The 27,802-nt window shown below is 34.4% G+C and overlaps 12 protein-coding genes across 12 annotated transcripts; 7 read left to right on the top strand and 5 right to left on the bottom strand. All coding sequences in view use genetic code 12, as the record gives it.

The window, feature by feature from the left end:
- Nucleotides 1–288: 288 nt before the first annotated feature.
- On the bottom strand, nt 289–1,482 carry TRM12 (Trm12p; the record flags this gene model as incomplete). Its single annotated transcript, XM_002548106.1, has 1 exon — nt 289–1,482. The coding sequence occupies one exon, from the start codon at nt 1,480–1,482 to the stop codon at nt 289–291; it is 1,194 nt and encodes a 397-aa protein (XP_002548152.1).
- Nucleotides 1,483–2,843: 1,361 nt separating this feature from the next.
- Nucleotides 2,844–4,262, top strand: CTRG_02448 (uncharacterized protein; the record flags this gene model as incomplete). The annotated part of the gene is made up of 1 exon (XM_002548105.1): nt 2,844–4,262. One exon carries the CDS (start codon nt 2,844–2,846, stop codon nt 4,260–4,262), a length of 1,419 nt encoding a protein of 472 aa, XP_002548151.1.
- A 714-nt stretch (nt 4,263–4,976) lies between these two features.
- UBP1 (ubiquitin-specific protease) lies at nt 4,977–6,530 on the top strand (the record flags this gene model as incomplete). Its single annotated transcript, XM_002548104.1, has 1 exon — nt 4,977–6,530. The coding sequence occupies one exon, from the start codon at nt 4,977–4,979 to the stop codon at nt 6,528–6,530; it is 1,554 nt and encodes a 517-aa protein (XP_002548150.1).
- Nucleotides 6,531–7,010: 480 nt separating this feature from the next.
- CTRG_02446 (uncharacterized protein) lies at nt 7,011–8,501 on the bottom strand (the record flags this gene model as incomplete). The annotated part of the gene is made up of 1 exon (XM_002548103.1): nt 7,011–8,501. One exon carries the CDS (start codon nt 8,499–8,501, stop codon nt 7,011–7,013), a length of 1,491 nt encoding a protein of 496 aa, XP_002548149.1.
- Nucleotides 8,502–9,431: 930 nt separating this feature from the next.
- On the top strand, nt 9,432–9,620 carry CTRG_02445 (uncharacterized protein; the record flags this gene model as incomplete). Its single annotated transcript, XM_002548102.1, has 1 exon — nt 9,432–9,620. One exon carries the CDS (start codon nt 9,432–9,434, stop codon nt 9,618–9,620), a length of 189 nt encoding a protein of 62 aa, XP_002548148.1.
- Nucleotides 9,621–10,259: 639 nt separating this feature from the next.
- Nucleotides 10,260–14,999, bottom strand: CTRG_02444 (uncharacterized protein; the record flags this gene model as incomplete). Its single annotated transcript, XM_002548101.1, has 1 exon — nt 10,260–14,999. The coding sequence occupies one exon, from the start codon at nt 14,997–14,999 to the stop codon at nt 10,260–10,262; it is 4,740 nt and encodes a 1,579-aa protein (XP_002548147.1).
- A 1,658-nt stretch (nt 15,000–16,657) lies between these two features.
- Nucleotides 16,658–17,653, bottom strand: OXR1 (Oxr1p; the record flags this gene model as incomplete). The annotated part of the gene is made up of 1 exon (XM_002548100.1): nt 16,658–17,653. One exon carries the CDS (start codon nt 17,651–17,653, stop codon nt 16,658–16,660), a length of 996 nt encoding a protein of 331 aa, XP_002548146.1.
- A 635-nt stretch (nt 17,654–18,288) lies between these two features.
- DCG1 (Dcg1p) lies at nt 18,289–18,984 on the bottom strand (the record flags this gene model as incomplete). The annotated part of the gene is made up of 1 exon (XM_002548099.1): nt 18,289–18,984. The coding sequence occupies one exon, from the start codon at nt 18,982–18,984 to the stop codon at nt 18,289–18,291; it is 696 nt and encodes a 231-aa protein (XP_002548145.1).
- Nucleotides 18,985–19,170: 186 nt separating this feature from the next.
- Nucleotides 19,171–20,592, top strand: DDC1 (Ddc1p; the record flags this gene model as incomplete). The annotated part of the gene is made up of 1 exon (XM_002548098.1): nt 19,171–20,592. One exon carries the CDS (start codon nt 19,171–19,173, stop codon nt 20,590–20,592), a length of 1,422 nt encoding a protein of 473 aa, XP_002548144.1.
- A 579-nt stretch (nt 20,593–21,171) lies between these two features.
- On the top strand, nt 21,172–23,349 carry CTRG_02440 (putative metalloendopeptidase; the record flags this gene model as incomplete). Its single annotated transcript, XM_002548097.1, has 1 exon — nt 21,172–23,349. One exon carries the CDS (start codon nt 21,172–21,174, stop codon nt 23,347–23,349), a length of 2,178 nt encoding a protein of 725 aa, XP_002548143.1.
- Nucleotides 23,350–24,438: 1,089 nt separating this feature from the next.
- On the top strand, nt 24,439–26,244 carry CTRG_02439 (uncharacterized protein; the record flags this gene model as incomplete). Its single annotated transcript, XM_002548096.1, has 1 exon — nt 24,439–26,244. One exon carries the CDS (start codon nt 24,439–24,441, stop codon nt 26,242–26,244), a length of 1,806 nt encoding a protein of 601 aa, XP_002548142.1.
- A 160-nt stretch (nt 26,245–26,404) lies between these two features.
- CTRG_02438 (uncharacterized protein) lies at nt 26,405–27,646 on the top strand (the record flags this gene model as incomplete). The annotated part of the gene is made up of 1 exon (XM_002548095.1): nt 26,405–27,646. The coding sequence occupies one exon, from the start codon at nt 26,405–26,407 to the stop codon at nt 27,644–27,646; it is 1,242 nt and encodes a 413-aa protein (XP_002548141.1).
- Between the last annotated feature and the right edge of the window lie 156 nt (nt 27,647–27,802).

The following is a 27,802-nucleotide window of genomic DNA, read 5'->3' as shown; positions in this document are numbered from 1 at the left end:
TATTTGTTACTTCCCCCCGATTGTCAAGCCACCCCCTATTGTTGTAGACGTTAAGTGGTGATCACGTAAATTTTTGGTAAATACAGCCTTATTGTTAAACCGGTTAATATAATTGTGAATAAAAACACGAGATTCGTAAGATTTTAAACAACAATGGGGTATGTGAAAAGTTCAACTCATCATGAGAGTCATGTGGAATTATTTGAAAACCGTTGCAGGGAGGGGGAGAGGGCAAGAGAGAGAGAGAGTGGATTAGTTAAATCCCGTGTATCTAGAATGGTCATCTAATCAATTCAAAGTTCTATTTATAATATCTATCACTATATGCCACACGTCAGGAGCAAAGGTTTTGACCTTTTCTAAATATAGAATTTCCCCTTGATTAAACTTCTTTTGCACTTCACATTGAATTTTGGAAAACTCATCAATATGAACATTTTCATGAATATGAATTGTGGTGTCGATATTGGATTTTTCTCTTAATGCATCAGCAATCCCCCATGACGCCTTGGAACTTGGTAATAATCCCAAATTGATATGACTGATCGACAAACTATGATCCTTGACATGTTTGATTCTTTCTGGGATGTTTTCATTACTTTCAATAAACAAGCAAGCATCAACTGTCGCTAAATCTGAGATATCAAAAGAATCGTCATCTCGAGTGTATATCTTGTAGTTGTAACCAGCTTTTTCAAGACTTCTTCTGAACCCTTCAATTGACCAAGGGTTTAATTCCCAACATAATAATTTCCCACCATTCTTGAGATAGGATAATGAGAAGTATCCAATTCCACAATAAAAGTCGAAAACAACACTTCCTGATAGCTTTTTCCAATTATCCATCACTCGTTTCTTTTCTTTGATATTGCCTCGAGAAAACATTGTATATTTCGGAGCCCATGTTTGATATATTCCATTTTGTACTACTGAACACCAAAAAGCTTGCTTGAAATCATCATTAGTGGGTGTTTTGTCCATTGGGAAGTCTGGTCCAAAATCACCAATTATAGGTATCAAATTATGTGGACGTCTCATCACATCAGATTCAATAATTGGCTTATTCAATGCAATATGAGTAATACTTGATGTTCCAAATATATGTTTCTGTTGTGATAAAACCGATTCCCAGAATTCGTGATGTTCTTGATTGAATATATCATCATTATTTGACGAATTGAATAACACCATTGGAGGATAGATTGACCACCGTTTAGGAACCTCCAATTGGTTAATATGTTTATTATTGCAATAATTTTCCATCATTGATGAAAGAGTAATAGTTTCAGATGTTTCATCTTTGTATTGTTCAAATTCATGACCAGTCAAATCACTAGGCAACTCATCTAGATGTGTATAAATATGGAATATATTATCATGTTTCTGAATCTTGTATGATTTATTTAGCAAATTATTTTGTTCCAAATACAGTTTAATCGGTTTAACCTGCCGTGGTTCTTTCACAAATAGTTTTATGGGCATATGTTTGGATTGTATGATGTGTGGGGGGATATCAGACGATGAGATGATAGCAAGACGAACAAAAAAAAAAAAAATTCCATCGGCGTTAACTTTCTATTCTGATAGACGCGACAGTTGTGCGACATATGAAAAATGTTTCAGTTGATCTTAAATGGGGAGAGACTTCGCAACCAATTCAGCAAATAAATACACGAGAATACACAAGTGAGCTATTGCTTATATTTTTATGGTTGTATCTACTGGAAGAACGATATTCAATGGATTTACAAAACAGTTGACAGTTTGTTTTCCCAGTTTTATTGATCTCACGACCACTGTACCTTATTTGTCTGGAAAAGCCAGACTCCAGGCATTTCAACCAACCAAAATAATTAATCAGTGCTATATCACTTCTTATGAGCCAAGCAATCACGCTCCGAGCTAACTGTCCTTATTTTCCGACACTTCCATAAACCTATTGAAAGCTGTCCAAAAATACTATCCCCCCAAAAAAAAAACTGAAATCGCGACAACGGATTTCTCCACTAAACAAAACAACCAAGGAAAAATGAGTTGATTTCTCTTTTTTTTTTGTTTTTTTTTTTTTTCGATATTCGGTTGATAAGGGAACCGAAACTACAACCGAGTTTAGTATTATTCAATATACATGAAGAATCAGTACTGCCCTTGTTTCCCTAATACAACACGATGGTTTCCTTCTCTGTACTGTACATGCGTATTAATGAAACAACAACAGGTTGTAAAACTAACCAACCCACAATCGAAAAAAAAAACAATGAGTAAAACCCAAAAAATCTACTTTGTATTGGTCGACAATTTATTTTACCACACTTCTTGTTGTTGTCCTCATCGTCGCAGTTCTCGTCCTGGCATTAAAAAAAATGCTGTCTTTGTGGTGAACACTTTTCTTTATTTGATTCGTGTGTGTGGGAGAATAGAGAAAAAAAAAATTGTTAGCAAATTAGTGAGAAAGTTAGAGTGAACGAGTTACCGAAAAAAAAAATCAACAACAAAGTAATTCTCTCTTTTTTTTTCACATTTGACCATTTTGTTGCCTTTATCAAACATCATCCTAAAAAGAAAGACAACATAGAGTAAAGATAGTTCAAATCAATTTATGATTAACTGCCTTTATTAAATATAATCCCACTCTTCTTTATCTTCCCCCTTTTTTTTATATTACTCCTAACTTTTTTTTTATATCATATCTATTTTTGTTTTTAGTCCTCCAAAGAAAAATCAAGAAAAAGAAAATTGTTTTATAAATTTTTTATAAGAATCCATTTAAGTTTTTATTTGTATTTCATTTAATTTTTATTTTTATTGTTATTATTATTATTATTATTATTTAAGACAGAATCATGTCAGAATCATCAAAACAAGAAGAACAACCTCAACAACCAGTTGAAACTTCAAAGGCCGAATCTACTCCAGAACAAACTTCCCAAGGTGAACAACCACAACAGCAGGAAGAAGTTGAACAACAAAGTGTGCCAAATCAAGATGATGAACAAGCTGAACAACAGCTGTCCACTTCAACACCCCCAGAAGAATCTTCATTGACTCCAGCTTCTGCTACTGAAGGTGGTCGTGAAATATCCAACACAATCTTATACGTTGGTAATTTACCAAAATCCGCTTCCGAAGAAATGGTTAAGGATTTGTTTTCTGTTGGCGGTAACCCTATTAAAACAATTAAATTATTGAATGATAAGAATAAAGCTGGCTTCAACTATGCCTTTATTGAATATGATTCAAATGATACCGCAGATATGGCTTTGAATACATTGAATGGTAGAGTGATTGATGAATCTGAAATCAAAGTTAACTGGGCTTACCAATCTGCTGCAATTGCTAGCACCTTAAATAGTGAAGAACCTTTATTTAATATTTTTGTTGGTGATTTGAGTCCTGAAGTTAACGATGAGGGTTTGAGAAATGCTTTTAGCAAATTTGGTTCTTTGAAACAAGCTCATGTCATGTGGGATATGCAAACTTCTAGATCAAGAGGTTATGGTTTTGTTACTTTTTCTGAACAGGCAGATGCTGAATTGGCCTTGCAAACCATGAATGGTGAATGGCTTGGTGGTAGAGCTATCAGATGTAATTGGGCTTCTCATAAGCAACAGCAATACAATAATCAACACGGTAATGGATACAGGAATTACCGTAATAACAATCGTCAATTTAGACAATATAACAATGGTAACAACAACAACAAAAATAATGGTAATGGTTTCCAACAAAATATGATACATAGTAATCAGTTTATGAACCAACAAGTACCACCACCTCCACAACAGCAACAGCAACAACAACAACCTCCTCAACCAATGTTACAAGGTATAAATAATGGAAATATTGCTCAGGGAGCACCAATCAATGGACAAGGAAATATCAACAATAATGTGAATAATGGAGGAGCGTTACCAGTGATGTCACCTCAATCATTTGACATAGTTTTGAGACAAACCCCATCTTGGCAAACTACAGTATATTTGGGTAATATCGCGCATTTTACCCAACAACAAGAAATAATCCCACTTTTACAGAATTTTGGTTTTATAGTTGATTTCAAATTCCATCCAGAAAGAGGTTGCGCATTTGTTAAATATGATACCCATGAAAGGGCCGCCTTGGCTATTATTCAATTAGCTGGCTTTAACCTTAATGGTAGACCATTAAAATGTGGTTGGGGTAAAGAAAGACCACCACAATTTCAAAACTTTCCAAGAAACGGAAATGCTCCACAATATATTGGGGGACCTGGAAGACCTTAATCAGGAGAAGGAGAAGAAAAAGAAGAAGAAGAAATGTGGATAACTCCAGTGACTAAGGGTATTTCAAGCAAAAGAAATGAAAAGTAAAATGATATATAGACTATCTATATCTTTTTGTATGTTTGTATACTAATCCAATTAATTAATATTGTCTTTCTACTATTACGGTTTTTCTTGCAAACTGGAGTTGTAAATGTCGCGTGATTGGTAACACGTGTTTTTGTCACGAAATTTTGTACAAAAAGTTGGAAAACCTTAAAAAAAAAGAAACTTGATTTTGCAGGAAAGGAAAAATTTTCTTTCTCTGAATTTACCTTTTTGTCTTTTCCAATTTACATCACTGTATTTGACAACTTTTCCCTCGAATTAGAATATAAACTACCAAAATCAGTTAGGGGAAGAGGTATTGTTATTTCTTTGGAAAATATTCAATTCTAACTATATTATCAAAAGCAAGTAACACTTTAGAGTTATTGCAATTTCTACATTCATTTTCAATATAGAGTTTAGACAAAAAAAAAAAAGAAAATATAGCCCAAGGTATATAAACAAAGGCGATTTATTAGACAATCATTATAGAAAAGACAAATCATAATCTAAACTATCACGCTTTGAAGGAATAGAGAATAAAAGAGATTGAAAGACAATTAGAACATTCATTTTATTTGTATTTGTAAAAAAAAAACCATCTTCTTTTGTTCCTGTCTACCCTTTATGTTTTTTTCTAAAAGAATTCTTATATTCTTAATTATCAATTTTACATTATTTTTACAATTATTCAAGTTGACTTTATTTACCAAGAATAAACTAATTGCTACCGTTTCAACATCAATCTTAGTCTTATTTTCATTATACTACTTAACAGCATCAACATTAGGTCCCAAATTCTCATCAGCATTCAATATAATCCCAAAATATTTACGCAACATTATGAACTATTCAAGATTTGGAAACGGGAATGGAAATTATTCAAGATTTAGTAAGCAAAATTCCGAAGAGAGAGAGTTGGCTCTTAAAAATGGAGGATTAGTTGGTGGGTTAAGTAATGATGGGAATACATGTTTTATGAATTCTGTTATTCAAGCATTGGCTTCTTCAGAAGAATTTTTAAAATTCATTGATTCTTATTTGTACCTTGATATTGAATTAGATAAAAAACCAAATGGTGAACCATTAACAATTAGATCAAATCAACCAAAACCAGAGTTGGTTTTCACTAATGCTTTGAAAACTTTGATGGATAATTTAAATGGGAAGTATGGTAGTCAAGGGAAAACATTTGATACTAAGAAATTATTAGCAAAGATGCCTAATGGTCCAAAAAAGAATTTCTTTTTAGGATATAATCAAGAAGATGCCCAAGAGTTTTATCAATTGGTAATGAGTTTATTGGAAAAGGAATACAAGCAAATCAACACGTCTAGATTACCTACTCCCGAACCGGATGCAAATAGTAACAAGTTTGTTGATATTAGAGAATTAAAAGATAAAACTCCAAAAAATACTGTCTATGTTCCTGCAGCAGAAGTTGATCCAAATTTAGAAGATGCTGAACATAAAGTCATGCCATTGGAATTGATCACCCCTGTTGATGGTATTTCTGCCGAAAAGGTTCTGTGTCAGACCTGTGGAGAAATCGGAGGTACCAGATTCAATGTTATCAGTGGATTGAGTTTGAACTTGGGTAATAACTATTCGAGCGTAAGTTTGGATGATTTATTGGCCGATTGGTTCAAACCAGAAGTTATTCATGAAGTTAATTGTAACCGTTGTTCATTGGTAGAAACAAAAGAATTTTTAGAATCCAAATTGAAAGATTTAAAGGACAATGAAAAACTTAGTGAACAATTTGAAGCAAGATTATCTCAAGTAGATGAATGTTTGAGTTATCCAATGGTATCAGATCAAGTAGTGGAGAAATTAACAATCAAAAAAGTTAAGAGAACTAAAGAGAAAGTTACATCCTTGCACACATTGCCTAAATTACTAACAGTTCATATTAACAGGAGTTGCTTTGATCCTAGATCATGTTCTATTGTCAAGAACCAGGCTGCTATTTTAATTCCTAAGTTGTTATATAGTGACCATTATTCTTTAGTGGCGGTCATCTGTCACTTTGGTAGTCATCATTATGGTCACTATATAATCTATAGAAAAATTCATGGCCTCTTTTATAGAATATCTGATGAGGTTGTCTATCCTGTTAGTGAGGAAGAAGTTTTGAACGCTCAAGGTGCTTATATGTTCTTTTATGAATTATGTAATTAATATATATATTTATATATATTATTGTTATTATTATTATCGATCGTCATGAAAAAGTTGTAATTGTATTGTACTGAAAACAGGTAGTCACGTGTTGAAATTCATGTGATATAGAGTATGTTGGGTGCAAAAAAAATTGCAGAATAATATCACTGACTAATCCCCTACAATTCGATATTGGATTTCAAAACCGGAAATCAATATCAACTACTGATGGTGGTAATTTTGATTAAAGGGGCATTTTATTCTTATCTTTAATAGAAATATGGTTTGGTTGGGCAATAAATATTTGGTAAATATTTGTATTAAATTTGAAGTAAAAAGTTAAGCAAAAAAAAAGAATGATTATATACATATCTAAATGAATACCCGTATGATTACAGTAATAGTTTTCTAAAAACCATCATACTCAACAATCACTGTATGAAGTTAGGGTTGTTTCGACATAACTCGAAGTTTTTTTCATTTCTATATAATCTACACTTATCTCTCATCCCAGAACTTGCTTAATACTTCACCAGCTTCCTTGTATAATTTGATATCATCTTCAGTCATTATAGGGAACTTTCTTCCTACTATTATTTTATCCAGAACTTTGCCCAAAGAAGTCAATTCATCAATGTAGTTTAAAATATCAGCAACACCAATAGTATGATATGCTCTTGTATTCTTTCTTTCTGTATATCTTTGATTAACCCATTCACTTTGAAGTCTTCTTGAAGGTAAGGATATTTTTGCCGTTAAATATCTACTTAAAAGAACAGCTTGGTATTCAAAAATTCGAAATGATATCCCATCAACTGGCACACCAAGAATTGTAATCAATGGTTCATTAATCAAAAAAGTATGTTGATATAAATTGGTTACAATGTTACCATCTGTTAATTTACCATTTGTTAATCTGTTTAAATACGGATATGAAAACAAATATCCAGTACAATAGATTATAAAATCTGGATTCACTAAGATGGAACCATCTTCAAAAATAACCCTAACGTTAGACCCGTCAATCTCATATCTTTCAATAACGGGTTTCTTGATGATATTGCTTCTATTCGACAATACAAATGTATTCTTATAATTTCTAATGGATTGGTAGACGGTAGTTCCCGGTTCCCGAGAAATAAACTTTGTCAAATCAGCTCCAGATGCTCGTGATCCAATGATAACAACAGTTTTATTCTTATAAGTTCTTGAGTCCCTATAAAACTTTGCATGTTGGACTTTTTCTGGAAACATTCTCTGAACTTCTTTCAAGCCAGGAACAAATGGGATAAATGGTACATGATAATGACCAGCAGCAACAACTACTGTATCAAACTCTTCTTGATACCATAAATCATTATCTTCATCCTTGGCACTTCTAATAGTTAGTTTAAACCTATAAGGTAATTCTGCGTCGTCATCTCGTTCAACCCTTTCAACATCTTCAACGGTGGTACCTAATTTCAACTCAACACGAGGATCCTTTAAATTCCTTTCGATGTAGCTTTGAATATAACTTTGAACAATGGTTCGATCAACATATTTCCGTTGTTCATAGTCCCCATCAACGTTCCATTTATTGACATCACTATATGTCATCATTTTCTCAAGAATATTTGTTTTCATACCACTGTAACTTGGGGTTTCAATAAATCTCTCCTGTGTATTTCTAGGTAAAATCACTTCTTTGGCAAATGAATTTAGTTTCCCATCATGGAAAGGATTGGCCAACTGGGGATCATTATGATAACTTCCTGATTTGATAAGGTCGTTTGGTGTTTCTCCAATTTCTTTATTGAACAACCAAATTCCACCCAATTTGTTTTGTCTTTCATAAAGCACGATCTTCTCGATACTAGATGGTTCCTTTAACAAAGAATCCAATATTATTGCTCCTGATGCACCACCTCCGATAATTGCAACTGTCTTTATTTGCGTTTCTGAAAGTTTAACTGGATTCTCATAATCCAAATCTGTTAAGAATGGCATTACCTATTGGTTGTCAAAAAGCCTAACATCATTTGATCTACATCAAGGATTTATTCACATATTTATAATGCAAAACAATTAATCAAAATGAACCACACTAGACCTCCTCCCCCCCTTTTTCATTTTAGTTTTTGAGTGATTTGCAGCCACAATTGTAGTTAATTATTTGAATGTTTTTTTTATCAAAAAGAAAAAAAAATAACAATGGAGAGGTGTGATATCTATTCCAAGTATGCATTAACATGTCTAAGTGGGTGACGTCTGGTGATTAATATCAAGGGTGTATTCTTTAAGAAGAAACATGATATAGCACACCAATAGAAAGTTTATATATAAAGCAGTGGGGGTCGCTGTGTCGAGGTGATCTTCATTCAAAAAAGCGATTTAACAATCATGTTGCACAGGTTGTGACAACCCTTCATGAGTATACCAATATTCAAAGAAAAATCGATGATGAATCCACTGGTATCATTTCAGCCAAGTCGTCAATATAATTTACCTCGTACTCTGCTACCAATCGATTTTAGTTATTGGAGTGTCATTTTCATATTAGTAGTATTTAATGATTTTCTGTTTCTTTTTAAGAATTATCATGACAGCACATTAATTATAAAGTAAATGTATTGTCGTGTGGAGTAAGTAAGTAAGCTCAGAGAAAATAAATTACGTGCAACAAGGACAACGCGAAACAAAAAGACAACAGTAAGCTGAAAAAAAAAAAAAAAAACATATCAAAGTGAAAAAATGCCAGATCAACTCGTTGTTAGTACGTGTTCAAATTTTCTTTTTTCTTCCTTCACCGAATTAAAAAAAAAAAAAAAAAAATTATTTATTTACAGCCATTCTTCCTTTTTTCAGTTCTGACTTCTTCTTCTCATAAACAACACAATTCAAACTACCCTAAAACAAATCACATATACATAAGAAATCATGGCTTTACAAACACCAAGACAAAGAGCTGCTAACGCTAGATTTGAAAAGAAAAACACCAACCAATGGGGTAAAGTCAAGAAAGTAAATAACAAGACTGAATATCCAGTGTCAAAATCATGGTTGTTTGTTTTATTGTTCTTGGTATGTGGTGGTGCTGTATTAGAATTGATTAGATTGCTTTTCTAAGTTGTTCTACAAAATTAAGTGATAGACCGGGTTGATTCCTTGTTGTTACAAATAGTAATAAAAATAACATCATAAAGATCTTTCTTCTTTTCCCACCAAACTACCTTCCCCCAGGTCTGTCCAAAAATTTTTTTTTCTTTCTTTCTTCGATTTTCCCATTTGATGACAGATCAACAAACACAGCTTAAGTTCACATGTATAATAATATTTCTGGTTTTGGTTCTACTTGTTTTTTTTTTCAATCCTTTATTCTTTTATCTTACATTTCCTTTCTTATTGGTCAAATAAAATATAGCTTCCTTCTTAATACTACAAGATGATTTTTTTAAAAAAAAATATACGTGTCTGTATTATTACATAAATTGTCGCACTGGGATCGACATGTTTTAGCGAGATGTAGAAATCTAAGCGCCATGTTTCGAATGTAAATGAAAAAGGAACTCAACCCCATACTACACAAACAAATAGATAACAAAAAGAACTTAAATTATTAAATTCTATATAAACTAACCAGAATGAATTAACATTCAACCGAAAAATAATCAGTACAGAAAAACAAGAATAGGACAAGAAAGTAAAAAGGGTATCACAAAATATTGATATAGACCAAATGGAAGGTTCTGTAAAAAAACAAAAGGCTTAAATAAGCATAAATAAAACAACGGCAAATCCTGAGATTAATCCACCAGCTGGTAAGTTTCTTCTAGCAAACCCTTCATAACTGGAAACTTCTGGAGTTGCAGTGGCTTCGACACTAGTAGAAAGGAGACTAGTCAAGGATTCGGATTCTTCATACATCGTATCTCTCTTTCCTTTACCAAATCCGAAGAAAGTAGGTGTTGCACAGGCGAAACCACCTTTGTGTTTGAAAATCTTGATACCTTTAGTTGGACAATAAGTAGTATACGTAGTAATAGTTTCAGATTCAGTAAGGGTGACAACTGTGACACCAGTTGTAATTGTATGATGTCCACAACTATTTTCGGAGCAACTAGTGACAGTCAAGGTTGTAGTCAGTGAGACCGTATATGTATCTGTGGAAGTACTCAACAAACCAGATGATTCATCAGATGTAATAGAAGAAACTAATGTGGAAGATGAAAATGAAGACAAGCTTAATTCTGATGATTCAAAACTTGATGAATTTGATGAACTTGATGAACTTGATGAACTTGATGAACTTGATGAACTTGATGAAGCAAAGCTGCTAGATTCTAAAGAAGAAGACCCGGTGGATGTAGTAGAGCCATATGATGAAACAAAACTAGATTCAGTAGTTGAACTTAATTTCAAGGAAGACTCAATAGATGAAGATGGACTAGCACTGTATGTAGTTGATGACAAAGAAGGACCAACACTAGATGCAGTTGAAGACGGAGAAAACACTGATGGGTGTGGATGGGTTGAAAATAAACTTGAAGAAGAAGCAGAAGATTCAACCAAAGACACATTAGACGATACAGAAGATGATTCAATGGATGATGGTTTAATGAAACTAGATCCAGTAGACGATCCGGTAGTAAATTCAATAGATGAAGAAGATTCTATATCCGATGAGGTGGAAACATCAGTTGAAGGGAAAGTAGATTCAAAAGTAGAAGTGGTTCTTGTGGATGATTCAACTGAAGAAGTAAAGCTCGATGCTTCTGCAGATGATGATTCAGTAAATGAAGGAAAAATCGAAGATTCAAATTCCGAAGAAGAAACCTCAGATAAATGACTAGATGATTCTACTTCTGAAGAGACATTGGTTGGATAAGTAGATGATTCAGATTCAACGGATGTAGAAGACTGAAGTACATTGAAACTAAATTCTGAATAACTTGAAGCCGAAGTACTACTGTTGTATCCAAATGATGAAGAAAAGACACTAGACGGTAAAACAAATGATGATGAAGTAATGTCCAGTTCACTGGAGAAAGTCTCAGTATTTGATGATTCTCCTGATTCAGTACTTGAAGTAGCAAATCCACTTGATGATCCATCTGTGTTTGAAGTAACAAATTCCGAACTTGATGTCAAATACTCACTCGAGAATTTAGAAGTGGAATCCAGAGATTCGGCAGAACCAGCTGAAGATTCACCAAATGTGGATGAGAAATTAGATGATTCAGAACCAGATGGGACTAAAGTAGACTCTTCAGATGATTGATAAGCGGTAGATTCTTCAGAAAATACAGAACCAGTTGGAGCTGTCGTTGATTCAAATTTGGAGGAAACTTCAGTCAACTCAGAACCAGAAGTTTGGTAGCCACTAGATTCTTCAGCATTAGTTGTGGTGGTCACAATAGTTTCTGTTGACGTCAATGGACAATATGTGGTAATAACGGTGACGACTTCTTCAGTAGTTACAGTGATAACAGTTACACCAGTAGTAATGTGAGTAGAACTACAGATATGTTCAGAACATTCAGTAGTGGTAATAACAGTGGTGGTATGAGCAGTGTGAGTAAAATATGAAGTTGACAATTCGTCGGTCACTGTGCTTGACACAATATTAGCAGAAGATTCAATACTGGATTCATCGATAGTTGAACTAATCACGGAAGATTCATTAAACCCAGTCAAAAAAGTACTTGAAGTAATGCCTGTGGTGGAGTTATAATGGGTTACAGACGAAGGTGCACTATGATACTCACTTTCATAGCTAGAGGAAGTGATCTCTGATGATGGGAATTCTGAACTGAAACCAGATGATGTAGTGAGAACAGTGGTGCTGGTGTTGAATAATGGATAACCGGAAGAAGTTTGACTTTCAACGGAAGATGGCAATATACTACTACTGGAATTCAAGGAGGCAAAACCAGAAGAAGAAAGAACTTCACTTGAGCTTGGATACTCGAAGCTGAAACTGGAATTCAAAGAAATGTATTCCGATGAAATAGCACTAGTTGTTGTCACATACAAGGTAGAACTTTCAAATTCAGACGTTGATGATAACAACTCGGTGGTGTTGTATGGACCATGACTTGATGAACTTCTAACAGATGCGGAACTCAATTCGGTTGGGACAATAGAGGAAGAGGAGTTGTGAGCAGTAGTAGTGACAAAGGAAGTCGAAGCATTAAATCCACTTGATGGCAACAAATAAGAACCGGATTGCTCTTCAGTCGTAGTGACAAAAGATGTTGAAGCATTATATCCACTTGATGGAATTGTTGAACTGGAAATCAAGGATTCACTATCTGGAGTTGAAGCAACAGAAGAGTTGTATCCAGTAGATGGAAGTACTGAACTAGTGGAGTTGAAAGCAGTGGTAGTCACAAATGAAGTGCTCAATTCAGTAGATGATTCACTTGTAGTTTCAGTTCCTGGAATAGATGGTGTTGATTTTATAGTAGTAGATCCACCGCTGGACATAATTACTGTCTCTGTTTGGGTAATTGGACACCATGTAGTATAAACAGTTTCAACTTCACTGATAGTGATGGTGGTAACATAAACACCTGTTGGAATTGTCGTCTTGTGACATCCATCATGAGCACAGTGCGTAGTGGTAATGATAGTGGTTGTTTCAGCAGTAGTAGTAATATAACTTGTAGACATAACTTCATCGTTTCCTCCTGTGACTGAAGAACCGTCACTTGGAGATGTACTGGAGGATGTGACAGCTTCAGAATCAACAGACGAGGTAAAAGTAACAGTTTCAGTAGTTGTCAATGGACCAAGGGTGGTGTAAGTCGACATGGAACTTGATGTTGGACCAACCGTAACAGTGACAGTGACAATTATAACACCAGTTAGGACTTCTTTAGTAGAACATCCGTCTGCACCACAAGAAGTGGTTGTGATTGTGGTAGTAGAATCAGCTGTCTTGGTGGTTACTGAAGTAACAATTTCACTGGAAACTTCTGGTACACTGGTAGTGGCACTATCTGCGGTACTATCTTTTGAAGTGACTTGAGAAGTGATAGTCGATGTAAGTGGAACCAAACTAGTGTAACTGCTTTCTGTGGTGCTTCGACCAACAGTGATAGTAACTGTTATAACATTAACACCTGTTGTAATCGATTCAGTCGAACATCCTTTAGGACCACACGCAGTAGAAACAATGGTAGTAGTTGATTCAGCAGTAGAGACAGTAGTAGTCAAACTTGGAGAACCATCATTGAAAACTGAGCTGGAACCAGTAGATGTTGGAAGTTCGGTAACAATAGTTTCAACACTGGTTATTGGACCATAAGTGGTGTAAACAGTTTCTGTATTAAGCACAGTGATAGTAACAACAACAATACCGGTCTCGATAGTAGTAGCAGTACAATGACCATTAACACAATCAGTTGTAGAAATCACAGTAGTTGGGTTGGTATGTGTAGAATATGTGGTGGTAATAGTAGAGCCAGAACTGGTTTTAGAAGTTTCTTTTTCATATGAAGAAGTAACAGTTATAGTGACAACGTGACCATTAGATTCTGTGCTTGATTTAGTAAATATTGATGTTTCCTCATCAGTATTAGAAGATGGATTAACTGTGTAAGTAACAGTTACAACTTGACCATTAGATTTAGTACTGTGTGATGTTACTTCAGTTTCACTTGATGGAACTTTGGTTTCAGTTGGAATAACTTCAGATGAATCTTGGGATTTGAATGAAGAGACAGTAACCATATCATCAGAAGATGGGGCATTGGTTGAAAATTCAGAAATCTCCAGTAATGTGGATTCAACAAATGAGGAGTCAACAACAGTGGATGAGTTAACATGGGCGGAAGATGACGTAACGTGTTCTATAGACGATAAAATGTCTGTAGAAGTACTGTTGGAGTAACTTGAAGGAACTTCCGATGGGACATACGAAACAGTGGAAACTGTAACATTTGAATATGAACTTGTAACAAGAGACGGAACACTAGTGACAATTTCAGTGGTGTGGTTGGCAAAAGAACTTGGAATAGCTGTTGATGAAATAGATGTTGTATTGTAGTAAGCAGTTGGTGTAATTGTTGACCCGCTGGAAACAATGGTACTTGAAGTATTAACATAAGCACTCAAAGATAAACTGGAAAGAACAGAAGTAGTAACATTCGCATAGGAACTAATTACTGAACCAGAAGAAACAGCTGAAGCACTTGTAGAAATATTTGAATAATGACTAGAAGTGACCAAAGATCCACTGGAAGTAACATTAGCATAGGTACTTGAGCCTGGGGCTGTTGAAGTGGTGGTGTTCACATAAGAACTTAAACTTGTAACAGAACTAACAGCAGAACTACTTGCTTTGGTGCTAAAACCCGGCAATGTAAATGGAAGTTTAGTAAGATCACCATAATCAATTGAAGTTTCACTTGGTGTGACAAAGGAAGTAGAATTGTAAACTTTCCCAGCTAATGTAGATGTAGCGAAAGCACCCAATACAACAACAGCAGATTCAACTTTCATTAGTCTAGGATTTGTTCTTGGTTTATTATTTTGGTTAATGGAAGAAACCCTTTTGGCAAAATTTTGATATATTCAACCAGAATTCTTTGCTTTAAATATCTTTTCATATCATCACCAACATGAAACCTTTTCATATTCAAGGGATAAATTTAGCAACTATCTGGGATTGTTTTAAGGGATTAGAATTAATTGCAAAAACTGACAAAAGAAAACAATCAACTGGCAAACAAAATGGGATCTACATCGGAAAAATATCTGGTTGATACAGTTCATTTGTTTCTCTTCACAATAAATATAAGTTAATCAATAAGTCAAGGAGTTTCCTTATTGGATAAAGGATCGGCAAATATCATTGTTGGTAATTAATCATGACTAATCTGTAGTAGAATTCTTTCTCTTGGAAGAAAATTTGTATAATTATGTAAATTTTTCTGGAGAGCGTGGCTATCAACCTCGATCGTGTTTGTAGAACTCATACGAAATTGGTAAGTGCAAGAAGTACAATTGAATTAGCATGGTTTTCGCAATTCATGTTTGCTATCCAGTTGAAAAAGGCGAGGCCGTATACAATACTGAGTTGAAACAACATTCGAATGTACCAGTTTTATTAATGATGATACAACTAATAGAATTTACGAAATGTGTTGTATTGCCCAATGGTTGGCAGGATGGGGCCGGTAGAATTTGATACAGAAAATAAAAACGGGATTTACGATTGTTTTGAAGCGGGATTTTAAACTCTTCAGGGTTCTAATATATGTGTCTCTGTGTTTCAAAAGTCTTGTAAATTATAATATTTTCCTAAAACCTATAATAGTTTGACTAATTAGGCTATCAAAGTATATGACAAACGTAAGATTATCGGTCTAATAAAGAAATTGTTGATGAAAAATAGAAAAATCAAAACAGATCTTCAATTGGAACATGTGGGAAAATCAAAAAGGAAATATATATGTGAAGTTACAAGAAAGAATTACAACCTTTTTTTTTTATTTTTTGCAGTCAAACAAATTCAGACTTGTAAATGGAAAATATTGATTAGAATTAGAGTCTATTTGTAACTGAAACACGCCACCAGTGAAGAACTTGCAAGTCTTTTGACCAATAATCCTTAATATAGAGGAAACCTTAGTTTTTTTTATTGTTCCATTGTTCACATCTACAATGGTCCCGATTTGCGACCTACTTTCTTCAAGTCTTTGAAAGATCAATTCTAACGCGAAACAGAACAAGAAAACATAAACAGCCACCAAACCCTCAAAACCATTATCCAATAGCTAATGAAGATTACCTGATAAGAACGAAGAAGAAAAGGAGGAAAGAAAAAAAAAACATGCTGTTTGATGAGTATTTTTGTTATAGATGAAACAACCAGCTGAGACTTACAACAGGTTATAATTAGTTTAATTAAGACATAAAATTGTTTCAATTTAATTAATCCAAAGTGGAAAACAAGCCATTGTAAAAGAAGAATATTTCCAATTTGCATTAATTAAATTGAATATGACGTCAATAAATCAATACTGAAAAATATCAGTTCATATATACATTAACAAACTACATGCCTAGAAAGAAAAACCAATAATAGAAATAAAAATGAAAAAAAAGTGCACTAATGATTAATAATAATAAAACTTGTGTATGTATAATCATCCTCTTTATTCAAGAGATCCTATTCTCCATATTTCTAAACCCTTGATTTTGAACGAACCAAACTTTATATCATGCTCTGAAGAATTCAAGACTTCATTTCCAAACGTTTCACAACTATAGCTGACTCCTTTCAATAAGCTCTTGTCTATGTATAGACCATTTTGACCATTTGATGAACCTATTGCTATAAAGTCATGGTTGGAATAGATAATGTTATCGTTAATCCCAGTGTACATGAATGCCTTGAATCGAACTTCAGATTTAGACTTTTTATCAACCGCGTGATCTAACTTCGAAGGGTCATAAACTTCACATTTCCAAAGAAAACATTCACCATTTCCATAATATCTTCTGTGTTCCATTGGTTTAACATTTTCATTCAAGTATGCTCCAAATTTGTTGCCATGTTCATCCTTAATAACAATCACATAAGATTGCGGTCTTTTTGTTTCAAACAGATATCGCGAGCTGGGAATATCACCAACAACCATGCTTTTCACCACCGACTCTGCAAAACCGTGTTCTTTCCTTTTCTTCTTGAGCAATTGAAGTTGATGCTCAGGGTCACAATTACGGTACAATGTATTCAACGAAATCCCATGCTGTTCTAATGAGTATACCAAATCCCAATCATCAAATAGTTGCAATCTTGCTGGTATGAGGTTACGAATATTGTTCGCCAATTCTGGATCTAGTAAACGATGGTGAGTGGATTCTTTATATCCATTGAGCGCTAGAGGGCTAAGTGGGGGTAACTTATTAAAACTGGATGAACTTGAACTAGTGGAGTTGAGAGAAGTTGTAGATTCGTTCTTATATCCATTAGCTTTAAACCCTCTAAAGAATGACCCTTTCTTCTTGACAGGTGCATTTTGATCTGGGTGTTGTTTTTCATTGTTAGTAGAACTGGGGGATTCTTCTTTCTCGTTGGATGGGATTTCACGATTTGATACGTCAACCTCACGGCTTTGTTCAGTTGATCTTCTAAAAAGAAATGACATAATGTATAGTGATTCAATTGAAGTGGAAGAAGAAGAGTTGTACGAATTAGGGGAAACCTAAAAATATATTACCTTTTTATTATACGTTGCTTTTTTTTTCTTTCTTTCTTTCGTTTTGGGAAAATATTTTGACCCTTGCCATTATTATTTTTTTTTTCTATTTCTCTCTCTTTGCCTAAGGTTTCTCCGCCATCTGTGATGTTATTAAATCTGGTGAGCAATCTCTCTAGCAACCTATTTTTCAAGTGTCAGCTATTTTCCATGCGACGAATTTAGCCCACATAGGCTTACACATACACCACACAGAAATATACAATTAATTGAAACTTGATATATCATATGCTAAAATGTTTTGAGAAACTGTGTTTATTATGATTTAAATGTGGGCTGAGGCATGTTTGGTCGGGAATAACTAGGTGTATCTCGTATATCAAGTTCCGATTACAATATTTCCAGTTACATTTTGAAAATCCTTTGGTTCAAGAAAACTGACAAAGCAATGATATATAGTACCATCCATTAGAAGCTTTACTTTCTATATATCAAGTTTAACAAAGTTTCGTGTTGAAAATTCTAGAATGAGTGTCCAACTTGCTTTTTATTTTAATCACTATAGAGATGACACAAAATCTATTTCATGATGCAATCATATTCTCTCTATCAAATCGAACTAGACTTTCCAAAAACTGAACTCCGATTTTGACACTATCTATAAACTTTATTCCTGGAAAGGTATTGCCAAGTTTTTTATCCAAGCCTGCCATACCAGCACAACCTAATAAAACACATTTCACATCTTGATACTCATTGAGAATATTTTTTGTAACATTAAATATTTTTGCAAATTGTTCCGCATCCGCTAAATTTGTTACATTAAAATTTAACCCTCTGGTCGGATAAAACTTTTTCAAAGGAAACTCATCTGTACCAACAAAGTCCATGACCCCTTTATCCAAAACCGGCTCCCAGTCACTTGTACTAGTAAGAATAAACAGTTTTATACCGGGCATCAGTAATGCGTATAACAAAGTTGCTTGCATGATACCTAAAACAGGTTTCTTAGTAAAGTCTGCTAACGATTCTACCAATGGGTGGTCAGAATAACAACATACTAGAAATGCATCATATTCTTTTAGCGATTTTCTCTCTTTAAAGTCTTGCAAAACTGCAGTTTCTGATAATTGACTATTTTTTGGGGTGATTTCGGTTGGTGAATTCTGGGGTGCAGTGTAAAAGTGTAATTTCACAGATTCTGGGGAGCCCACAGTTTTCTGAAGGTTGTTTGTAACTTTTTGTGAACTGTTAGGATTTATCACTAGTATGTTCATCATAGTAAAGTATCACGAATACAGCTATGTCTAATGATATCCATCGAATGTAAAGAATAGCAACCCAAAAATATATACACATATTTCCAGGGATTAAGGAACGCGCCTATTTATATACAATCGAGAACTACAACAACAAAAAAAAAATTCTTCTCTAATCTCTTCTAATCTTGATCGGAGTAAACCGAAATGGCATTTGAAGCAGAAATAGGTGTTAATAAGCACAAGCTTATGTGGTCTAAATCGATTGCATCACTAGCGAGTATAGCAGAAACAATCACTTTTAGTATTACAAAGGATTCTTTATCATTATCAACCAACAATCTTACCAAGACCACACATGCTGAGATTATCTTCAAGAAATCATTTTTCAGCACATATTCTGTTGATTTTAAAAATATACTTCCAGAAGGGTTTAATGAAGGAAGGGTGGATTCAGAACTGACATATTCATTTCTTGTGAATTCACGTCATTTAACTACCGTGTTTAAAGGTTTGGATTCAAACAGCATGAAGTACGCGTGTATTAGAATTAACTGGTCACAAGAAGCACCAATAAATCTGAGATACAAATTATTCATTGAAATGAAGACCAAGAAACTTATTGTCAAAAAATTCCAAACGAGTTATGTTCCAGCGACAAAACACAATATTAGAGTTGCAAGTGTTTACAAGGATGCGTTGTATGCACAAAAGGAGGACAATTTTGATGAACCAAATAGAATCAACCATATTATGATCGATCAAGTTATACCTAAACAATTTCTAGAAATGGTACCAGCATCTGCAGAAGATTTCAAAATAGAGATTAAGTCTGATAGAGTACTGTTTTCTGGGTACACCAAACAAATCATAAAAGACAGAGACTATTTGAAGCAACCAATGGCAGTAACAGTCACAATAAGTCTTGAGGAATTGACTGACACCAATCTTCTTCTGTTGAATCCAAATGATAAACCAATTAGTAAGATGATCAATTTTGGTATGCGTGATTTCAAAAACTTTTTGAATCTAGTTAGTTTTTTCAATTCTTCAACTTCGTATTCCGAACAGCTTGATGAGGATTTCATCACTGTTGCCAACAATGATTACTTTCATATGTTTTTCAGGAATCCAGGTGATCCTATCTTGTTTGACTTGCAAAACAACCAACACATGGAGGTACAATACATCCAGATCACCTCAGAAGATAAAACCGAGATGAATGCCAAGGAAATTAACGCTGATACATTAAAGAAGGATTTACTAATAGAAGGCTCCGTGCCACAGAAGGTGGACAACGACTCGGTGGACCAATCTAGGACACCAAGCTTGATAAAACCTATTGGAAGTACTACATTTGGAAAGCCGACAATTGCTAGAATTCCCACTACTTCAGAGAGCGGTATATCCCAGAATGATCCATCACAATCATATGCTGTAGGTATAACCTACGAACAAGAGTCAGAGGAAAGACAGATCCCCGCAGGAGTAACCAAGACGGGTGACGAAACAGATTACAGTGATGAAACAGAGGAGGACGAAGATGAAGGGCCACCAAGAAAAAGAATGCTAATATCAGATGAATTAGGACCGACACAGTTGACAAATAAAGCAAAGTCCATCTTTTAATTTAGGTTATAAACTAATTATCTAATCACGTACAAGCTTCTTTTTTTTTGATCGATTGTGCCGCCTTATGATTATACAGTAAGCATATATGTTTGGAATGAGAATTTTTTTTTTTTTTTTTCATCATTATTAATTGTAAAGGCGAGTTCTTCTGATGACTACTCTTGTAAACCCCTTTTTCTTAAAAGATTAATTTTAACTCAATGAATATGGGAGTTTTTAATTGTTTCATTTGAAATGACCATGTATTCTATTTGGATGTTCTGGCATAGCCCATAGATTTAGAGGAACAATGTGAATTACAAATGACAACCCTGTGTCAGAGCTCTAAATTTTGTGATTTCTACCCCCCTTTAATTTTGTGTGCATTGCCTTTGGAACGAACAACTGAATCACTGAAATTTCGGAGCTAATTGCGAAATCATTTAGCTTTTTTTTTTTTATTTGCTACAAGGAACTGTATTACGTAGCCCATTTTCTTTTTTTTTTTTTTTTTGGTCGGTATTTAAGAAGTTCTTGATCCTTGTTATAATATTGTCTATTATTTTTAACAAGTTTCATTGCTAACAACCATTGAAAATGGCTATTTCATTCAATTACCAGAATAACGAAATTGTCTCATCACCAACAGTAATTGTTTCAGGCTCTACATCAACCGGACTTGCTAAAGGTGTTATTTCATTTGTTAACAACGATAACAAAGTATTTCCTCCACAATATTTTGAAGTTAATAATGGCCAGTTTAAGGCAATTGTTCATGTATCACCTAACGAGAATAATGTTTTTAAGGTTGAAATTCTGGATAATGGATATATCAACCAATTTGGATTTGTTGAGTATGCAAAAGGTCAACCTCATATAGTTGATCGTGGTGAATTAACATTGTTGTTCTATCCATTACCAAACAATAAACCAGTACATTTATGTATCATCCGTGGGAAAGATTCTAATAATACTTATGATATGCCACATTATAGATTAAAAAGAGGCGAAGCACCTACACTTGAAAATGCTATCAAGAAATTGAAAGTTGCTGGAAGATTAATGCAAGCGTATACTCAAGATGAAATGAGATCCGTCGGTTTCAGTAATAGATCATTTCAATTTGTTGAAGAAACTGTACATGATCAATCGATTTTTGGTTACAAGGTCAATTCACCAACTCCACATCAGGAAGTGAAAGTTCACGTGTTGACTTCCCCCAAAACAGTTGCCGAATTAAGAAGTCCAGATTTGGCCCAGCAAAACCCAAAAGCAAAGGATAGCGGTGGTTTATTTGGTCACGCAATGGACTTGGTCAGAAAAACTCCTGAAATTTATAATAAGCGTAATGGTACTGCAGTTCAATGTGCTTGTATCTATATTGATTCAACATGGCAAAACAACTTGATCCTTACCCATGCTGCTTTGGGAGGTGGTGGTGATGACATCAAAATGGCTATTTTTGGATCTCACGGATTACATTCATTCCCACAGAACTTCCCATTGGTTACGCCATCATTCCTTGATGCCACGCACTTGTCTATCAACGAAGTTGCAAACGATTGTAATCAATGTGGTACATCTTGGGAATGTTTGAATATTTGTCTCGGTGCATTTATGCATGAAATTGGGCATTCCTTAGGTTGTCCCCATCAAGTAGATGGTGTCATGTTGCGTGATTATATTTGGTTTAACAGATCGTTCATGACTAGAGAAAATGAATGTTTGAGAAGAAAAACACGCGGAGAAGCTATTGCCACCAATGGAACTTGGCCAAAAGTATGTCATTGGAATAGATTAGATTTGCTTAGATTTTTGTTTCACGACTCGTTTGCTTTACCTATAGATAGATTTGGTAAAAACTTCAGTACCACAATTGAACCAAATGACAAATACCAAGATAACTCAGCTCCTAGTCTGTATGCTTTACCACTGAATGGTTCACTTGTCAAGTCTAGTTGTGGGATTTTCATGGTTGAGGTAATTTGGGATGGACTTGCCAGGTATCATAAAGAATTTTTGCCTCAAGAATATGGTGGTCCCGGTTTGCAACATTCTCTTGATCTTGAATTTGAAGATTTGTACAATGGCTTAAGAAGTCGTAAAGGAGACGCCAAGGACAGTTTTAATATTAGAGTTTTATCCCTTGGAGGTGATTTAAACATAAATAATTTTAAAGAGCATTGCTCCCGCCAACATCAGCAAGTAATTGAAAGTGATTTCGGGTTAGGCAGGGGCAAATTAACAGGATTTAAGAGTGCATGTTTAGGTCGTACTGATAATTTAAAAATGGAATATGTCGGTTTTGATCTTAGAACAGTATATAAAATCAGAATTTACCATGGTATGGCATTAGATGGTTTTAAATTGCACTATAGAACCGGTGGCTCCTGCAGTAATGGTGCACCACCAGTACCAAAAAGAGACTATTTATCCAAATTATTTCACGGTGGTTCTCACGAACAACAGAAACAACAACTCCATGGCGGTGAAGAAAGAACAGCATTGGTGGGGAAAGAAACGCCAAATTATTCTGATTTTGAATTGCAACCAAATGAGTATATAACTTCGTTCAATTTTAGAAATGGTGGTTGGATTGATGCTATTCAGTTTGCAACCAGTACTGGAAGATTTTCACCGATGTTTGGTAAAGCTTCAGGTGGACACTTATCAACATTAGAACCTCCAAGCCAGGACTTTGATATCGTAGGCTTCTACTTTTATTTAAATAAATGGTTGAGAGGAGTAGGTATTATATATAGTTCAAAAAATTAAGTCATCTTCGTCTTCTTCTTGTTGTTCATTATTATTAGTAATAGTATTGTCGTTGATATTGTAGTCATTGCCATCAAACTGTCTCTCCAAAACTTTATCCTTTGCCTGGTTGTACTCTATTGGAAATTTCTGCACAACACCCAAATGCTGTTTGCCCTTAAGAAATGGAATTGACGATTTACCCTTTGCACCGTTTTTTAGTCTTGCAATTCTTTGTTCTATATTGGTGATATCATTTCTCATTCGGTCAACTCTATTCTGTTTAGCATCTTCGGCCATACCAAAATTCTTTCCATATAGTAACTGTAGATTCCTCAATTTTTCAAGTAACAATTCCTTTTTCTCTATTATCTTTTGATTTTCATTGTTCAAGTTACCACTTATTTGTGTTTCAAGGACTAAAGATTTATCTATGTCAGCACAATCCAATGCTTGTGAAAGTGTGTCGGTGAAAAACTTGACATGATCCGCCATATTTCGAGATCCTGGTAAACGTGCATGCTCGAGATCATGACTTAGAATTCTACTTAAATCTTCATCGTCACTTATTAGGTAATCATCATCATCGTCGTCGTCATCATCATCATCATTATTATTACCTTCAGATGATGAATGTATCAGGTCTGTGGTTCTGTTTGGATAGTCTTGTGGACTTTCTGAAATTGATAAATCATCTATATCGCCGTCGTGTTCCTCGTCTGGGAATCTGTTAACCGGATGGTCTTGTGTATTATCATCATGGATCTCGGATTGACACGTTTCTCCAACAGGTGTATTTGTATCAGTTCTAGATTCCAGCATTGTTGACAGCTCTCTAATCATAAACAAAACATAGGATCGCCGTATACCCTGTAATGTAACAAAACAAAGGAAACGCAAAAAATAAGGCTACAGAATCCATACAAAAAAAATTATTAAACCTCGAAAAGCAAAAGAGAGAACGCTAAAAAAAAACGAGCGTAAAGAAAATCACCAACACCAAATCGGTCAATTTCCCTTTTTCTGTTTTTGTTGTCTACCTGGTAACACTAATTTCATCTACTTTAACATTAACCTTTTGCATTAATTGTCCGATCTTGGATTTTAGTCATGTCATCATTTCAATTACAGAATTCCGAAGTGTTGGCTCGTCTAAAGCCATTTGGGATCCTGTTTGAAAAATCACTTAACGATTTAATTAAAGGTATCCGAGCACACTCCAAAGAATCACCGGAAAGTTTGGCAAACTTTTTAGATGTAGCTATACAAGAGTGTCGAAATGAGTTAAGTACAACTGACTTGGAAACAAAGGCAATTGCCATTCTTAAACTTGCATACTTGGAAATGTATGGGTTTGATATGTCATGGTGTAACTTTCAAATTCTTGAAGTAATGTCTTCAAGCAAGTTTCAACAAAAAAGAATTGGGTATTTGGCTGCTATACAATCATTTAAGAACGAACAAGATTTACTTATATTGGCTACCAATCAGTTTAAAAAGGATCTTAATTCCCATAACCATGTTGATATCGGCTTGGCTTTAAGTGGAATTGCCACAATTGTTACTCCTAATTTGGCCAAAGATATTAATGATGATGTATTGATGAAGCTAAACCATTCCAAACCTTACGTTAGAAAGAAGGCTATTTTAGCAATGTACAAGATATTCTTACAGTATCCAGAGAGTTTAAGATTAAATTTTCACAGAGTCATTGAAAAATTGGACGATGCAGATGTGGCAGTGGTAAGTGCTACTGTTAATGTTATTTGTGAGATATCTAAGAAGAATCCAAATATATTTATTAATTACTTGCCAAAATTTTTTGCAATTTTGGAGGATACAAAAAATAATTGGTTAATCATACGAATTTTGAAATTGTTTCAAAGCTTGTCAAAAGTAGAACCAAGAATGAAGAAGAAAATTCTTCCAAGTATTATTGATTTGATGGTTAAAACGCAAGCTTCATCCTTAATTTACGAGTGTATCAATTGTATTGTCAATGGAAACATGCTTTCACATGATTCCTATAAAGATCAAGAAACTGCTAAACTTTGTGTCAACCAGTTGATGAATTTCTTCAAAACCAGGGACTCCAATTTGAAATTTGTTGGGTTGATTGCATTGATCAATATTTTAAAGATATTCCCAGTCTTTATGACCAATGTGGATGGTGTTTCTGCAGTTGTCTTGGATTGCTTGAATGATCGAGACTTGATTATCAAAAGGAAAGCATTAGAGGTTTCGAATTATCTCGTAGATGAAGACAACATCACTGACGTGGTTAAGACCATGTTGCTTCAGTTAGTTCCAAGTGATGCCCTAGTTGACGATTCGTTGAAAGTGGAAGTAACAATGAAGATTCTTCAAATTGCATCTCAAGATAATTATGCAAACATTCCAAACTTTAGATGGTATGTTGCTGTATTGAAAGATATTGTGAACTTGACATTATTACCAGTACCAAACTCCTCTGGAAATACTGGTGCTATTTCACCTGTGGTTGCAAATGAGATTGCTGTTGCGCTTGGAAATGAATTTAAGAATTTGGCAACTAAAGTTCCATCCATTAGGGCATATTTGTTGAAAAAAGTAGTCATAGAATTTGTGCAAGATGTAAGAATTATGGAATCGTCGTCGTTGATTCTTCAAGACCTTTATTGGATATTGGGTGAATATATTGGCGAATTGAATATCACTAGCGAAAATGATGATGACGAAGACAATGATGAAGAAGAACAAGAGTCGGGTTCGGTCCTGAATTTAGATGAAAAAATCAAAGTTTTCAATACGTTGATAAACCACAAGATTGACAGTGACTTAGGATTGACGATCAATTCCCATTTTCCTATCTCTGCAGAACTTGTTAATTTACCATATCAATCAGTCATAACGGTTTTGATACAAAACTTTGGTTAAGTTGTATAATGGTATTGTAACCGACTATACCAGGCATTTTTCTGCTAACGACCAACTTCCGGTTGTGAAGTACAATGAATTATGCTACCATTTATACCGTCTAATAGGTTTCTTGAGTAACTACGAAAGTCATCCGAATTACGAAGTACAAGAGAGAGCAATGTCATGGTTGGAATTTTTGAAATTGGGATTAGAAGCAATGGTAGATAATGACCTTAGTGCTATCATGAAACTTGAGAAGACAGATTTAGAATATTACAAGCATTTGAAGGTAAGACGTACAATCCAAGCAGGATCAGACTCTGAATCTGGTTCAGATGATGATGAAGAAGAAGAAGAAGAAGAAGAGGAAGATAGCGATGACGATAATGAAGAGAACGCATATAGTGATTCGAGTAGTGAAGATGAGTATGAAAACTTGGTGTCTTCAGATGATGAACACGAGGAAAACAGACCTGCTCCAATGATTGAAGAAGAGTATAATCCGTTTGCAGAAAATGAAACTGTGGAAAACCATCCAGTTGGGGAAGAAGATGTTACTGAGAGTTGTGATGTTGGATTTAAGAAATTACCGATGTTGGTTAGTCATATCTTACCATCATTTTTTTCAGCATATGCACTCAACCCAGTTTCTAAGAATGCACAACGTAATATTGTTATTCCAGATGATATAGACTTAACTACTGAACTTTGTTCACCAGAGTTTGTATTGCAGAATTTTGATACCGATGTATCGGATAATTATGATTTGTTCTTATCCGAAGAAGAGCAAGAAATTGATCAACCATTGATTCAGTTGACTAGTGACGAGCAAAATGAAAGTAAAAGGGAAAGGTTGGAAAGAATTAAAGATGATCCTTATTATATTGAAGACTCGATCAAACCAAAGAAGAAAACCAAATCCAAGAAAAGGGCATCTGCTAGTGTTAGTCCAGATACTCAAAGTGATATTATTTCAATTTCAACCAATGAAACCAAGCAAAAGTCTAGCAAAAAAACATCCAAATTGAAAAAGGAAAAAGTGCTTATTTTGGACGAAGAAACTGTTGCAGGAAGTCCTAGCATTGACACACCTTTGGAATCTATTAGCGTTAAACCAAAGAAGAAATCAACAAAGAAGAATATGTTGAAAATTGATTCTTCGAATTTGGACAATTTTGATTTGAATGTAAATGACAATGAAGTAACAACACAGAATGACAACGAATATGAAATAGATTTGGAAGCTCTTCGTGAAAAATTAAATCAAACTTCATTAGCAGAAGGAGCAGAAAAGAAGAAAACAAAGAAAAAGAAGACCAAGAAGTCAGTTGAAGGAGCTAAGGTAACTCTTGAAGGAGAAGCTATTGCTGTTAAGCCGAAGAAAACGAAAAAGAAGAAGAAGGCGGTCATTCTAGAATAAAATAGTACACTAATATTGATCATTTAGTTTACAGTTACGAAATGCCAGTTATATAGAATATAAATCAAAAAAATAAAAGAATTAAATGATATATCACTGTTACAAATGTATCAAGGGAACATCTACAAACAAACAAACAAACAAAAAATGTCTAAA

Source organism: Candida tropicalis (genome assembly GCF_000006335.3).
Source record: "Candida tropicalis MYA-3404 genomic scaffold supercont3.3, whole genome shotgun sequence".
In the NCBI taxonomy this organism is placed as follows: Eukaryota; Fungi; Ascomycota; class Pichiomycetes; order Serinales; family Debaryomycetaceae; genus Candida; species Candida tropicalis.
The sequence above is the reverse complement of the archived record's forward strand: the minus strand, read 5'-3'. Positions and strand labels throughout refer to the sequence as shown.